Source organism: Bombina bombina, chromosome 1 (genome assembly GCF_027579735.1).
Source record: "Bombina bombina isolate aBomBom1 chromosome 1, aBomBom1.pri, whole genome shotgun sequence".
NCBI classification, from domain to species: domain Eukaryota; kingdom Metazoa; phylum Chordata; class Amphibia; order Anura; family Bombinatoridae; genus Bombina; species Bombina bombina.
The window spans coordinates 1,584,738,751-1,584,755,065 of record NC_069499.1 but is presented as its reverse complement, the minus strand read 5'-3'; the positions used below and the strand labels follow the sequence as shown (position 1 = coordinate 1,584,755,065).

The following is a 16,315-nucleotide window of genomic DNA, read 5'->3' as shown; positions in this document are numbered from 1 at the left end:
TTGGTCTGATGGTCGCTTCCATGGACATAATTCCCTTTACTCGATTCCATTTGAGAACTCTGCAGTTATGCATGGTCAGAAAATGGAACGGAGACCATTCAGATCTGTCTCAGAGGATAGATCTAGATCAGTCGTCAAGAGACACTCTCCCGTGGTGGCTTTCTCAGGAGCATCTGTCTTAGGGAACATGCTTCCGGAGACCTTCCTGGGTGATCGTGACCACAGATGCCAGCCTGCTAGGCTGGGGAGCAGTCTGGGATTTATTAAAGGCACAAGGACTATGTACTCGAGAGGAGTCTGCTCTCTCCAAAAACATCTTGGAGTTGAGAGCGATTTACAATGCCCTGATGGTTTGGCCTCAATTGTCCTTAGCCCGGTTTATCAGTTTCCAGTCGGACTTCATCACCTCAGTGACTTACATCAACCACCAGGGAGGAACTCTTGAGTTCCTTGGCCATGAAGGCGGTGTCTCCGATTATTCAGTGGGCGGAAGCTTACAATTGTTGTCTATCTGCCATCCACATTCTAGGAGTGGACAACTGGGAGGCGGATTTCCTGAGCAGACAGACATTTCATCCCGGGAAGTGGGCTCTCCATCCGGCGGTGTTCTCCAGGTTAACCCTCAAGTGGGGGGTGCCGGAGTTGGATCTGATGGCATCTCGGCAAAATGCCAAGGTACGGTCCAAGGTCAAGAGATCCGCAGGCAGCTCTGATAGATGCTCTTGCGGTTTCTTGGAATTTCGATCTAGCATACCTGTCATTGCTCTTATCAAACAGGAGAGAGCGTCGGTTATTCTAATAGCTCCTGCATGGCCTCGCAGTATCTAGTATGCATACCTGGTAAAGATGTCATCTCTTTCACCTTGGAGGTTTCCTCTGAGGAAGGACCTTCTAACTCACGGTCCATTCCTCCATCCAAATCTCGTTTCTCTGAAGCTGACTGCATGGAGACTGAATGCTTAGCTCTGACTAAGCGTGGGTTTTCTGAGTCGGTCATTGAGACTATGATTCAGGCTCGCAAGCCTGTCACTCGAAAAATTTACCATAAGGTATGGCGTAAATACCTTTATTTGTGTGAATCTAAGGGCTACTCTTGGAGTAGGGTCAGGATTCCTAGAATTTCGTCTTTTCTCCAGGAAGGTCTTGAAAAAGGGTTGTCAGTCAGTTCTCTGAAAGGTCAGATTTCTGCATTATCTATTTTGTTACATAAGCGTCTGGCGGATGTGCCAGATGTTAAATCTTTCTGTCAGGCCCTGGTCAGAATCAGGCCTGTGTTTAAACCTGTTACCCCTCCTTGGAGCCTAAACCTTGTTCTTAAAGTTTTGAAGCAGGTTCCGTTTGAGCCTATGCATTCCATAGATATTAAGTTGTTATCTTTGAAGGTTTTGTTTCTTATTGCTATCTCTTCTGCTCGGGGAGTTTTGGAACTCTCAGCTTTGCAGTGTGATTTGCCTTACCTTATCTTTCATGCGGATAAGGCGATTCTTTGTACTAAATTGGGGTTTCTCCCTAAAGTGGTTTCGGATAGAAATATTAATTGGGAAATTGTTGTTACTTCTCTCTGTCCTAATCCTTCCTCTTATAAGGAACATCTGTTGCACAACTTGGATGTTGTGTGTGCTCTAAAATTCTATCTACAGGCGACTAAGGATTTTTGCCAGTCTTCTGCCCTGTTTTTGAGGAAAGCGTAAGGGTCAAAAGGCTACTGCTACTTCTCTTTCCCTCTGGTTGAGAAGTATCATTCGTTTTGCTTATGAGACTACTGGACAGCAGCCTCCTGAGAGAATTACAGCTCATTCTACTAGGGCTATCTCCTCTTCTTGGACTTTCTAAAATGAAGCTTCTGTGGAGCAGATTTGCACAGCTGCAACTTGGTCCTCTCTGCATACTTTTTCCAAATTTTCCAAATTTGATACTTTTGCCTTGGCTGAGGCTTCTTTTGGGAGAAAGGTTTTTCAAGCAGTGGTACCTTCTGTTTAGGTCTGCCTGTCTTGTTTTCCCTCCCTAGTCATCCTGTGTCCTGTAGCTTGGATATTGGTTCCCACTAGTAATTGATGACGTATTGGACTCTCCATAGCTTAGAAAAAAGAAAACAAAATTTATGCTTACCTGATTAATTTCTTTCTTTCCGGATATGGAGAGTCCCTTAATTAAACCTCAGGCACCTCTACACCTTTGTGTTATTCCTTTTTCCATTTCCCTTCGGTTGAATGAGGGGAGTGACACTTAACAGCTTTGCTGTGGTGCTCTTTGCCTCCTCCTGCTGGCCAGGAGTGATATTCCCACTAGTAATTGATGACGTTGTGGACTCTCCATATCCGGAAAGAAATTTATCAGGTAAGCATATATTTTGTTTTGCAACCTTTCTTGTCTGCATTCACATTATTCTCATTCTTACTTTGCAGGGGTTTGGGTGGCGAATTAATGAGACCTGCAGGTATGATGCACACTTTTGTATTTAAATTCTTGTTTGAAAATAAGTTGCATTTTCCATTTGTTTCAGTCTACTACATTTCTGCTCATAAGAGCTCAGTAATCAGGCTGTTTCCACTGTGTTTATTCTTCAAATTTAAACATTGAAGTAAATGTCCCAAATAATTTTCTTAAAGGGACAGTTTACTCCAGAATTGTTATTGTTTAAATAGATAGATAATCCCTTTAATACCCATTCCACAATTTTTCATCACCAACACTATGATATTAATACAATTTTTATTTTTGTTATTACCTTGTATCTAAGCCTCTGCAGACTGAGTCAGTGCTGACTCATAAATAACTCCACGGGAGTGAGCACAATGTTATCTATAGGGCACACATGAACTAGCACTGTCTAGCTGTTAAAAACTCAAAATAAACTGAGATTTGAGGCGGTCTTCAAGGGCTTAGAAATTAGAATATGAGTCTACCTATGTTTACCAGGAGAACAAAGCAAAAATTTGATGATAAAAGCAAGTTGGAAAGTTGTTTAAAATGACATGCCCTATCTGAGTCATGAAAGTTTATTTTGATTAGACTGTCCCTTTTAGTATGAGGTTTAATAAAGAGGTGCAGAAGGAGCTGAGTTTTATGGAAGTGGTTGGTCGGAGCTTCCTGCTAGTGCACGGCACGTGTCTGCTCTGCTACCTCTTTATTACACTTTATATTAATAAGGTTAGAGTAAAATAGCCATTAACAAGGAACCGTTAAATTCAATGTAACGGTGTCATCGTATTTTTTGCAATGCATGTAAATGATTGGCGCAACTTAAGGTGATTTTCTGCGTGTCTGGTTTACTTGCCGGCGCTGGTTGGCTCTGTGACAAGGTGGGCTTTGGCAACCAGATAATGCATCTACCGGCTTATACACTATAATAGAGCATGGTCCCTCTGCTTTGAGACAAAAGCAGATGTGCGTCTCTCCATAGCCTATAACAGAGCAGTGGGATCATGCTCTAATAGAGGGGGCAAGCGGTGAATAGATTAAAAATATGCTCTGAATCAGGCACAGCTGGGATAGGCGGGTAAACAAGCACCCAGGAGGCTGATATGCACCTAAATTGCTTTTTTGTTTTTTATTTACAAGCAAGTGGTCACACTCATGTGCTGCAGTTATTTACATGCAAGTGGTCACACTCATGTGCTGCAGTTATTTACATGCAAGTGGTCACACTCGTGCTGCAGTTATTTACATGCAAGTGGTCACACTCATGTGCTGCAGTTATTTACATGCAAGTGGTCACACTCATGTGCTGCAGTTATTTACATGCAAGTGGTCACACTCATGTGCTGCAGTTATTTACATGCAAGTGGTCACACTCATGTGCTGCAGTTATTTACATGCAAGTGGTCACACTCATGTGCTGCAGTTATTTACATGCAAGTGGTCACACGTGTGCTACAGTTATTTACAAGCAAGTGGTCACACTCATGTGCTGAAGTTACTTACAAGCAAGTGGTCACACGTGTGCTACAGTTATTTACATGCAAGTGGTCACACTCATGTGCTACAGTTATTTACATGCAAGTGGTCACACTCATGTGCTGCAGTTATTTACATGCAAGTGGTCACACTCTGCAGTTACTTACAAGCAAGTGGTCACACGTGTGCTACAGTTATTTACATGCAAGTGGTCACACTCATGTGCTGCAGTTATTTACAAGCAAGTGGTCACACTCATGTGCTGCAGTTATTTACATGCAAGTGGTCACACTCATGTGCTACAGTTATTTACATGCAAGTGGTCACACTCATGTGCTGCAGTCATTTACATGCAAGTGGTCACACTCATGTGCTGCAGTTATTTACATGCAAGTGGTCACACTCATGTGCTACAGTTATTTACATGCAAGTGGTCACACTCATGTGCTGCAGTTATTTACATGCAAGTGGTCACACTCATGTGCTACAGTTATTTACAAGCAAGTGGTCACCCTCATGTGCTGCAGTTATTTACATGCAAGTGGTCACACTCATGTGCTGCAGTTATTTACAAGCAAGTGGTCACACTCATGTGCTGCAGTTATTTACATGCAAGTGGTCACACTCATGTGCTACAGTTATTTACATGCAAGTGGTCACACTCATGTGCTGCAGTTATTTACATGCAAGTGGTCACACTCATGTGCTACAGTTATTTACAAGCAAGTGGTCACCCTCATGTGCTGCAGTTATTTACATGCAAGTGGTCACACTCATGTGCTGCAGTTATTTACAAGCAAGTGGTCACACTCATGTGCTGCAGTTATTTACATGCAAGTGGTCACACTCATGTGCTGCAGTTATTTACATGCAAGTGGTCACACTCATGTGCTGCAGTTATTTACATGCAAGTGGTCACACTCATGTGCTGCAGTTATTTACAAGCAAGTGGTCACACTCATGTGCTGCAGTTATTTACAAGCATGTGGTCACACTCATGTGCTGCAGTTATTTACAAGCAAGTGGTCACACTCATGTGCTGCAGTTATTTACATGCAAGTGGTCACACTCATGTGCTGCAGTTATTTACATGCAAGTGGTCACACTCATGTGCTGCAGTTATTTACATGCAAGTGGTCACACATGTGCTACAGTTATTTACATGCAAGTGGTCACACTCATGTGCTACAGTTATTTACATGCAAGTGGTCACACTCATGTGCTGCAGTTATTTACAAGCAAGTGGTCACACTCATGTGCTGCAGTTATTTACATGCAAGTGGTCACACTCATGTGCTGCAGTTAATTACAAGCAAGTGGTCACACTCATGTGCTGCAGTTATTTACATGCAAGTGGTCACACTCATGTGCTGCAGTTATTTACAAGCAAGTGGTCACACTCATGTGCTGCAGTTATTTACAAGCAAGTGGTCACACTCATGTGCTGCAGTTATTTACAAGCAAGTGGTCACACTCATGTGCTGCAGTTATTTACAAGCAAGTGGTCACACTCATGTGCTGCAGTTATTTACAAGCAAGTGGTCACACTCATGTGCTACAGTTATTTACAAGCAAGTGGTCACACTCATGTGCTGCAGTTATTTACAAGCAAGTGGTCACACTCATGTGCTGCAGTTATTTACAAGCAAGTGGTCACACTCATGTGCTACAGTTATTTACAAGCAAGTGGTCACACACATGTGCTGCAGTTATTTACATGCAAGTGGTCACACATGTGCTGCAGTTATTTACAAGCAAGTGGTCACACTCATGTGCTGCAGTTATTTACAAGCATGTGGTCACACGTGTGCTACAGTTATTTACATGCAAGTGGTCACACTCATGTGCTGCAGTTATTTACAAGCATGTGGTCACACGTGTGCTGCAGTTATTTACATGCAAGTGGTCACACTCATGTGCTACAGTTATTTACAAGCAAGTGGTCACACTCATGTGCTGAAGTTACTTACAAGCAAGTGGTCACACGTGTGCTACAGTTATTTACATGCAAGTGGTCACACTCATGTGCTGCAGTTATTTACAGGCAAGTGGTCACACTCTGCAGTTATTTACAAGCAAGTGGTCACACTCATGTGCTGCAGTTATTTACAAGCATGTGGTCACACGTGTGCTACAGTTATTTACATGCAAGTGGTCACACTCATGTGCTGCAGTTATTTACAAGCATGTGGTCACACGTGTGCTGCAGTTATTTACATGCAAGTGGTCACACTCATGTGCTACAGTTATTTACAAGCAAGTGGTCACACTCATGTGCTGAAGTTACTTACAAGCAAGTGGTCACACGTGTGCTACAGTTATTTACATGCAAGTGGTCACACTCATGTGCTGCAGTTATTTACAAGCAAGTGGTCACACACATGTGCTGCAGTTATTTACAAGCATGTGGTCACACTCATGTGCTGCAGTTATTTACAAGCAAGTGGTCACACACATGTGCTGCAGTTATTTACAAGCAAGTGGTCACACACATGTGCTGCAGTTATTTACATGCAAGTGGTCACACTCATGTGCTGCAGTTATTTACAAGCAAGTGGTCACACTCATGTGCTGCAGTTATTTACAAGCATGTGGTCACACGTGTGCTACAGTTATTTACAAGCAAGTGGTCACACACATGTGCTGCAGTTATTTACAAGCAAGTGGTCACACTCATGTGCTGCAGTTATTTACAAGCAAGTGGTCACACTCATGTGCTGCAGTTATTTACATGCAAGTGGTCACACTCATGTGCTACAGTTATTTACAAGCAAGTGGTCACACTCATGTGCGGCAGTTATTTACATGCAAGTGGTCACACTCATGTGCGGCAGTTATTTACATGCAAGTGGTCACACTCATGTGCTGCAGTTATTTACATGCAAGTGGTCACACTCATGTGCTGCAGTTATTTACATGCAAGTGGTCACACTCATGTGCTGCAGTTATTTACATGCAAGTGGTCACACTCATGTGCTTCAGTTATTTACATGCAAGTGGTCACACTCATGTGCTGCAGTTATTTACAAGCATGTGGTCACACGTGTGCTACAGTTATTTACATGCAAGTGGTCACACTCATGTGCTGCAGTTATTTACATGCAAGTGGTCACACTCATGTGCTGCAGTTATTTACAAGCAAGTGGTCACACTCATGTGCTGCAGTTATTTACAAGCAAGTGGTCACACTCATGTGCTGCAGTTATTTACATGCAAGTGGTCACACATGTGCTGCAGTTATTTACATGCAAGTGGTCACACTCATGTGCTGCAGTTATTTACATGCAAGTGGTCACACGTGTGCTGCAGTTATTTACATGCAAGTGGTCACACTCATGTGCTGCAGTTATTTACAAGCAAGTGGTCACACTCATGTGCTGCAGTTATTTACATGCAAGTGGTCACACTCATGTGCTGCAGTTATTTACATGCAAGTGGTCACACTCATGTGTTATTTACATGCAAGTGGTCACACTCATGTGCTGCAGTTATTTACAAGCATGTGGTCACACTCATGTGCTGCAGTTATTTACATGCAAGTGGTCACACACATGTGCTGCAGTTATTTACAAGCAAGTGGTCACACTCATGTGCTGCAGTTATTTACATGCAAGTGGTCACACTCATGTGTTATTTACATGCAAGTGGTCACACTCATGTGCTGCAGTTATTTACAAGCATGTGGTCACACTCATGTGCTGCAGTTATTTACAAGCAAGTGGTCACACTCATGTGCTGCAGTTATTTACATGCAAGTGGTCACACTCATGTGTTATTTACATGCAAGTGGTCACACTCATGTGCTGCAGTTATTTACAAGCATGTGGTCACACTCATGTGCTGCAGTTATTTACATGCAAGTGGTCACACACATGTGCTGCAGTTATTTACAAGCAAGTGGTCACACTCATGTGCTGCAGTTATTTACAAGCAAGTGGTCACACTCATGTGCTGCAGTTATTTACAAGCAAGTGGTCACACTCATGTGCTGCAGTCATTTACAAGCAAGTGGTCACACTCATGTGCTGCAGTTATTTACAAGCAAGTGGTCACACTCATGTGCTGCAGTCATTTACATGCAAGTGGTCACACTCATGTGCTGCAGTTATTTACATGCAAGTGGTCACACTCATGTGCTGCAGTTATTTACATGCAAGTGGTCACACTCATGTGCTACAGTTATTTACATGCAAGTGGTCACACACATGTGCTGCAGTTATTTACATGCAAGTGGTCACACACATGTGCTGCAGTTATTTACATGCAAGTGGTCACACTCATGTGCTGCAGTTATTTACATGCAAGTGGTCACACACATGTGCTGCACTTATTTACATGCAAGTGGTCACACTCATGTGCTACAGTTATTTACAAGCAAGTGGTCACACACATGTGCTACAGTTATTTACAAGCATGTGGTCACACTCATGTGCTGCAGTTATTTACATGCAAGTGGTCACACTCATGTGCTGCAGTTATTTACATGCAAGTGGTCACACTCATGTGCTGCAGTTATTTACATGCAAGTGGTCACACTCATGTGCTGCAGTTATTTACATGCAAGTGGTCACACTCATGTGCTACAGTTATTTACATGCAAGTGGTCACACTCATGTGCTGCAGTTATTTACAAGCAAGTGGTCACACTCATGTGCTGCAGTTACTTACATGCAAGTGGTCACACTCATGTGCTGCAGTTATTTACATGCAAGTGGTCACACACATGTGCTGCAGTTATTTACAAGCAAGTGGTCACACACATGTGCTGCAGTTATTTACAAGCAAGTGGTCACACTCATGTGCTGCAGTTACTTACATGCAAGTGGTCACACTCATGTGCTGCAGTTATTTACAAGCAAGTGGTCACACTCATGTGCTGCAGTTACTTACATGCAAGTGGTCACACTCATGTGCTGCAGTTATTTACATGCAAGTGGTCACACACATGTGCTGCAGTTATTTACAAGCAAGTGGTCACACATGTGCTGCAGTTATTTACAAGCAAGTGGTCACACTCATGTGCTGCAGTTATTTACAAGCAAGTGGTCACACACATGTGCTGCAGTTATTTACATGCAAGTGGTCACACTCATGTGCTGCAGTTATTCACATGCAAGTGGTCACACTCATGTGCTGCAGTTATTTACATGCAAGTGGTCACCCTCATGTGCTGCAGTTATTTACAAGCAAGTGGTCACACACATGTGCTGTAGTTATTTACAAGCAAGTGGTCACACACATGTGCTGCAGTTATTTACATGCAAGTGGTCACACACATGTGCTGCAGTTATTTACATGCAAGTGGTCACACACATGTGCTGCAGTTATTTACAAGCAAGTGGTCACACTCATGTGCTACAGTTATTTACATGCAAGTGGTCACACTCATGTGCTGCAGTTATTTACAAGCAAGTGGTCACACTCATGTGCTGCAGTTATTTACAAGCATGGGGTCACCCTCATGTGCTGCAGTTATTTACAAGCATGGGGTCACACACATGTGCTGCAGTTATTTACAAGCAAGTGGTCACACACATGTGCTGCAGTTATTTACATGCAAGTGGTCACACACATGTGCTGCAGTTATTTACATGCAAGTGGTCACACATGTGCTGCAGTTATTTACAAGCAAGTGGTCACACATGTGCTGCAGTTATTTACATGTAAGTGGTCACACTCATGTGCGGCAGTTATTTACATGCAAGTGGTCACAGTCATGTGCTGTAGTTATTTACATGCAAGTGGTCACACTCATGTGCTGCAGTTATTTACATGCAAGTGGTCACACACATGTGCTGCAGTTATTTACATGCAAGTGGTCACACACATGTGCTGCAGTTATTTACAAGCAAGTGGTCACACTCATGTGCTGCAGTTATTTACATGCAAGTGGTCACACATGTGCTGCAGTTATTTACATGCAAGTGGTCACACTCATGTGCTGCAGTTATTTACATGTAAGTGGTCACACACATGTGCTGCAGTTATTTACATGCAAGTGGTCACACTCATGTGCTGCAGTTATTTACATGCAAGTGGTCACAGTCATGTGCTGCAGTTATTTACATGCAAGTGGTCACACATGTGCTGCAGTTATTTACATGTAAGTGGTCACACACATGTGCTGCAGTTATTTACATGCAAGTGGTCACACACATGTGCTGTAGTTATTTACATGCAAGTGGTCACACTCATGTGCTGCAGTTATTTACATGCAAGTGGTCACAGTCATGTGCTGCAGTTATTTACATGCAAGTGGTCACACTCATGTGCTGCAGTTATTTACAAGCAAGTGGTCACACACATGTGCTGCAGTTATTTACAAGCATGTGGTCACACACATGTGCTGCAGTTATTTACAAGCAAGTGGTCACACACATGTGCTGCAGTTATTTACAAGCAAGTGGTCACACTCATGTGCTGTAGTTATTTACAAGCAAGTGGTCACACACATGTGCTGCAGTTATTTACAAGCAAGTGGTCACACTCATGTGCTGTAGTTATTTACAAGCAAGTGGTCACACTCATGTGCTGCAGTTATTTACATGCAAGTGGTTTCACTCATGTGCTGCAGTTATTTACAAGCAAGTGGTCACACACATGTGCTGCAGTTATTTACATGTAAGTGGTCACACTCATGTGCTGCAGTTATTTACAAGCAAGTGGTCACACACATGTGCTGCAGTTATTTACATGCAAGTGGTCACACTCATGTGCTGCAGTTATTTACAAGCAAGTGGTCACACTCATGTGCTGCAGTTATTTACAAGCAAGTGGTCACACTCATGCTGCAGTTATTTACATGCAAGTGGTCACACTCATGTGCTGCAGTTATTTATAAGCAAGTGGTCACACATGTGCTACAGTTAATTACAAGCAAGTGGTCACACTCATGTGCTGCAGTTATTTACAAGCAAGTGGTCACACTCATGTGCTACAGTTATTTACAAGCAAGTGGTCACACTCATGTGCTGCAGTTATTTACATGCAAGTGGTCACACTCATGTGCTGCAGTTATTTACATGCAAGTGGTCACACTCATGTGCTGCAGTTATTTACAAGCAAGTGGTCACACTCATGTGCTGCAGTTATTTACATGCAAGTGGTCACACTCATGTGTTATTTACATGCAAGTGGTCACACTCATGTGCTGCAGTTATTTACAAGCAAGTGGTCACACTCATGTGCTGAAGTTACTTACAAGCAAGTGGTCACACGTGTGCTACAGTTATTTACATGCAAGTGGTCACACTCATGTGCTGCAGTTATTTACATGCAAGTGGTCACACTCTGCAGTTATTTACAAGCATGTGGTCACACGTGTGCTACAGTTATTTACATGCAAGTGGTCACACTCATGTGCTGCAGTTATTTACAAGCAAGTGGTCACACACATGTGCTGCAGTTATTTACAAGCAAGTGGTCACACTCATGTGCTGCAGTTATTTACATGCAAGTGGTCACACTCATGTGCTACAGTTATTTACATGCAAGTGGTCACCCTCATGTGCTGCAGTTATTTACATGCAAGTGGTCACACTCATGTGCTGCAGTTATTTACAAGCAAGTGGTCACACTCATGTGCTGCGGTTATTTACATGCAAGTGGTCACACTCATGTGCTGCAGTTATTTACATGCAAGTGGTCACACTCATGTGCTGCAGTTATTTACAAGCAAGTGGTCACACTCATGTGCTGCAGTTATTTACATGCAAGTGGTCACACTCATGTGCTACAGTTATTTACATGCAAGTGGTCACCCTCATGTGCTGCAGTTATTTACATGCAAGTGGTCACACTCATGTGCTGCAGTTATTTACAAGCAAGTGGTCACACTCATGTGCTGCAGTTATTTACAAGCAAGTGGTCACACTCATGTGCTGCAGTTATTTACATGCAAGTGGTCACACTCATGTGCTGCAGTTATTTACATGCAAGTGGTCACACTCATGTGCTGCAGTTATTTACATGCAAGTGGTCACACTCATGTGCTGCAGTCATTTACATGCAAGTGGTCACACTCATGTGCTGCAGTCATTTACATGCAAGTGGTCACACTCATGTGCTGCAGTTATTTACAAGCATGTGGTCACACTCATGTGCTGCAGTTATTTACATGCAAGTGGTCACACTCATGTGCTGCAGTCATTTACATGCAAGTGGTCACACTCATGTGCTGCAGTTATTTACATGCAAGTGGTCACACTCATGTGCTGCAGTCATTTACATGCAAGTGGTCACACTCATGTGCTGCAGTCATTTACATGCAAGTGGTCACACTCATGTGCTGCAGTTAATTACAAGCAAGTGGTCACACTCATGTGCGGCAGTTATTTACATGCAAGTGGTCACACTCATGTGCTGCAGTTATTTACAAGCAAGTGGTCACACTCATGTGCGGCAGTTATTTACATGCAAGTGGTCACACTCATGTGCTGCAGTTATTTACAAGCAAGTGGTCACACTCATGTGCTACAGTTATTTACAAGCAAGTGGTCACACACGTGTGCTACAGTTATTTACATGCAAGTGGTCACACTCATGTGCTGCAGTTATTTACATGCAAGTGGTCACACACATGTGCTGCAGTTATTTACATGCAAGTGGTCACACTCATGTGCTGCAGTTATTTACATGCAAGTGGTCACACTCATGTGCTGCAGTTATTTACAAGCAAGTGGTCACACTCATGTGCTGCAGTTATTTACATGCAAGTGGTCACACTCATGTGCTGCAGTTATTTACATGCAAGTGGTCACACTCATGTGTTATTTACATGCAAGTGGTCACACTCATGTGCTGCAGTTATTTACAAGCATGTGGTCACACGTGTGCTACAGTTATTTACATGCAAGTGGTCACACTCATGTGCTGCAGTTATTTACATGCAAGTGGTCACACTCATGTGCTACAGTTATTTACAAGCAAGTGGTCACACTCATGTGCTGCAGTTATTTACATGCAAGTGGTCACACTCATGTGCTGCAGTTATTTACATGCAAGTGGTCACACTCATGTGCTGCAGTTATTTACATGCAAGTGGTCACACTCATGTGCTGCAGTTATTTACAAGCAAGTGGTCACACTCATGTGCTGCAGTTATTTACATGCAAGTGGTCACACTCATGTGCTGCAGTTATTTACATGCAAGTGGTCACACTCATGTGCTGCAGTTATTTACATGCAAGTGGTCACACTCATGTGCTGCAGTTATTTACATGCAAGTGGTCACACTCATGTGCTGCAGTTATTTACATGCAAGTGGTCACACTCATGTGCTGCAGTTATTTACAAGCAAGTGGTCACACTCATGTGCTGCAGTTATTTACATGCAAGTGGTCACACTCATGTGCTGCAGTTATTTACAAGCAAGTGGTCACACTCATGTGCTGCAGTTATTTACATGCAAGTGGTCACACTCATGTGCTGCAGTTATTTACAAGCAAGTGGTCACACTCATGTGCTGCAGTTATTTACAAGCAAGTGGTCACACTCATGTGCTGCAGTTATTTACATGCAAGTGGTCACACTCATGTGCTGCAGTTATTTACATGCAAGTGGTCACACTCATGTGCTGCAGTTATTTACAAGCAAGTGGTCACACTCATGTGCTGCAGTTATTTACAAGCAAGTGGTCACACTCATGTGCTGCAGTTATTTACAAGCAAGTGGTCACACACATGTGCTGCAGTTATTTACATGCAAGTGGTCACACTCATGTGCTGCAGTTATTTACATGCAAGTGGTCACACTCATGTGCTGCAGTTATTTACATGCAAGTGGTCACACTCATGTGCTGCAGTTATTTACATGCAAGTGGTCACACTCATGTGCTGCAGTTATTTACATGCAAGTGGTCACACTCATGTGCTGCAGTTATTTACATGCAAGTGGTCACACATGTGCTGCAGTTATTTACATGCAAGTGGTCACACATGTGCTGCAGTTATTTACATGCAAGTGGTCACACATGTGCTGCAGTTATTTACATGCAAGTGGTCACACATGTGCTGCAGTTATTTACATGCAAGTGGTCACACTCATGTGCTGCAGTTATTTACATGCAAGTGGTCACACTCATGTGCTGCAGTTATTTACAAGCAAGTGGTCACACTCATGTGCTGCAGTTAATTACAAGCAAGTGGTCACACTCATGTGCTGCAGTTATTTACATGCAAGTGGTCACACACATGTGCTGCAGTTATTTACATGCAAGTGGTCACACTCATGTGCTGCAGTTATTTACAAGCAAGTGGTCACACACATGTGCTGCAGTTATTTACATGCAAGTGGTCACACTCATGTGCTGCAGTTATTTACAAGCAAGTGGTCACACTCATGTGCTGCAGTTATTTACATGCAAGTGGTCACACTCATGTGCTGCAGTTATTTACAAGCAAGTGGTCACACTCATGTGCTGCAGTTATTTACATGCAAGTGGTCACACTCATGTACTACAGTTATTTACATGCAAGTGGTCACACTCATGTGCTGCAGTTATTTACAAGCAAGTGGTCACACACATGTGCTGCAGTTAGTTATTTACAAGCAAGTGGTCACACACATGTGCTGCAGTTATTTACATGCAAGTGGTCACACACATGTGCTGCAGTTAGTTATTTACAAGCAAGTGGTCACACTCATGTGCTGCAGTTATTTACATGCAAGTGGTCACACTCATGTGCTGCAGTTATTTACATGCAAGTGGTCACACACATGTGCTGCACTTATTTACATGCAAGTGGTCACACTCATGTGCTACAGTTATTTACATGCAAGTGGTCACACACATGTGCTGCAGTTATTTACATGCAAGTGGTCACAAATGTGCTGCAGTTATTTACATGCAAGTGGTCACACTCATGTGCTGCAGTTATTTACATGCAAGTGGTCACACACATGTGCTGCACTTATTTACATGCAAGTGGTCACACTCATGTGCTACAGTTATTTACAAGCAAGTGGTCACACACATGTGCTACAGTTATTTACAAGCATGTGGTCACACTCATGTGCTGCAGTTATTTACATGCAAGTGGTCACACTCATGTGCTGCAGTTATTTACATGCAAGTGGTCACACTCATGTGCTGCAGTTATTTACATGCAAGTGGTCACACTCATGTGCTGCAGTTATTTACATGCAAGTGGTCACACTCATGTGCTACAGTTATTTACATGCAAGTGGTCACACTCATGTGCTGCAGTTATTTACAAGCAAGTGGTCACACTCATGTGCTGCAGTTACTTTACATGCAAGTGGTCACACTCATGTGCTGCAGTTATTTACATGCAAGTGGTCACACACATGTGCTGCAGTTATTTACAAGCAAGTGGTCACACACATGTGCTGCAGTTATTTACAAGCAAGTGGTCACACTCATGTGCTGCAGTTACTTACATGCAAGTGGTCACACTCATGTGCTGCAGTATTTACAAGCAAGTGGTCACACTCATGTGCTGCAGTTACTTACATGCAAGTGGTCACACTCATGTGCTGCAGTTATTTACATGCAAGTGGTCACACACATGTGCTGCAGTTATTTACAAGCAAGTGGTCACACATGTGCTGCAGTTATTTACAAGCAAGTGGTCACACTCATGTGCTGCAGTTATTTACAAGCAAGTGGTCACACACATGTGCTGCAGTTATTTACATGCAAGTGGTCACACTCATGTGCTGCAGTTATTCACATGCAAGTGGTCACACTCATGTGCTGCAGTTATTTACATGCAAGTGGTCACCCTCATGTGCTGCAGTTATTTACAAGCAAGTGGTCACACTCATGTGCTGTAGTTATTTACAAGCAAAGTGGTCACACACATGTGCTGCAGTTATTTACCATGCAAGTGGTCACACACATGTGCTGCAGTTATTTACATGCAAGTGGTCACACACATGTGCTGCAGTTATTTTCCAAGCAAGTGGTCACACTCATGTGCTTCCAGTTTATTTACATGCAAGTGGTCACACTCATGTGCTGCAGTATATTTACAAGCAAGTGGTCACACTCATGTGCTGCAGTTATTTACAAGCATGGGGGGTCACCCTCATGTGCTGGCAGTTATTACAAGCAATGGGGTCACACTCTAGTGCATGCAGTTATTTAACAAGCAAGTGGTCACACGCCCCGAAGACTGTGCTGCAGTTATTTACATGCAAGTGGTCACACACATGTGATGCGTTCAGTTATTTACATGCAAGTGGTCACACATTGTGCTGCAGTAATTTACAAGCAAGTGGTCACACATGTGCTGCAGTTATTTACATGCAAGTGGTCACACTCATGTGCTGCAGTTATTTACAAGCAAGTGGTCACACTCATGTGCTGCAGTTATTTACATGCAATTGGTCACACACATGTGCTGCAGTTATTTACATGCAAAGTGGTCACACTCATGTGCTGCAGTTATTTACA

At 43.0% G+C, this 16,315-nt stretch overlaps 1 protein-coding gene across 1 annotated transcript in view; it reads left to right on the top strand.

Annotated features, from left to right (window-relative positions):
• TBCD (tubulin folding cofactor D) overlaps positions 1–16,315 on the top strand; it is a 1,563,032-nt gene that overhangs the window by 696,830 nt on the left and 849,887 nt on the right. Inside the window, exon 25 of the mRNA XM_053710319.1 lies at positions 2,406–2,437. Within this exon, the coding sequence (XP_053566294.1) occupies positions 2,406–2,437 (32 nt within the window). The remainder of the gene's footprint in view (positions 1–2,405; positions 2,438–16,315) is intronic.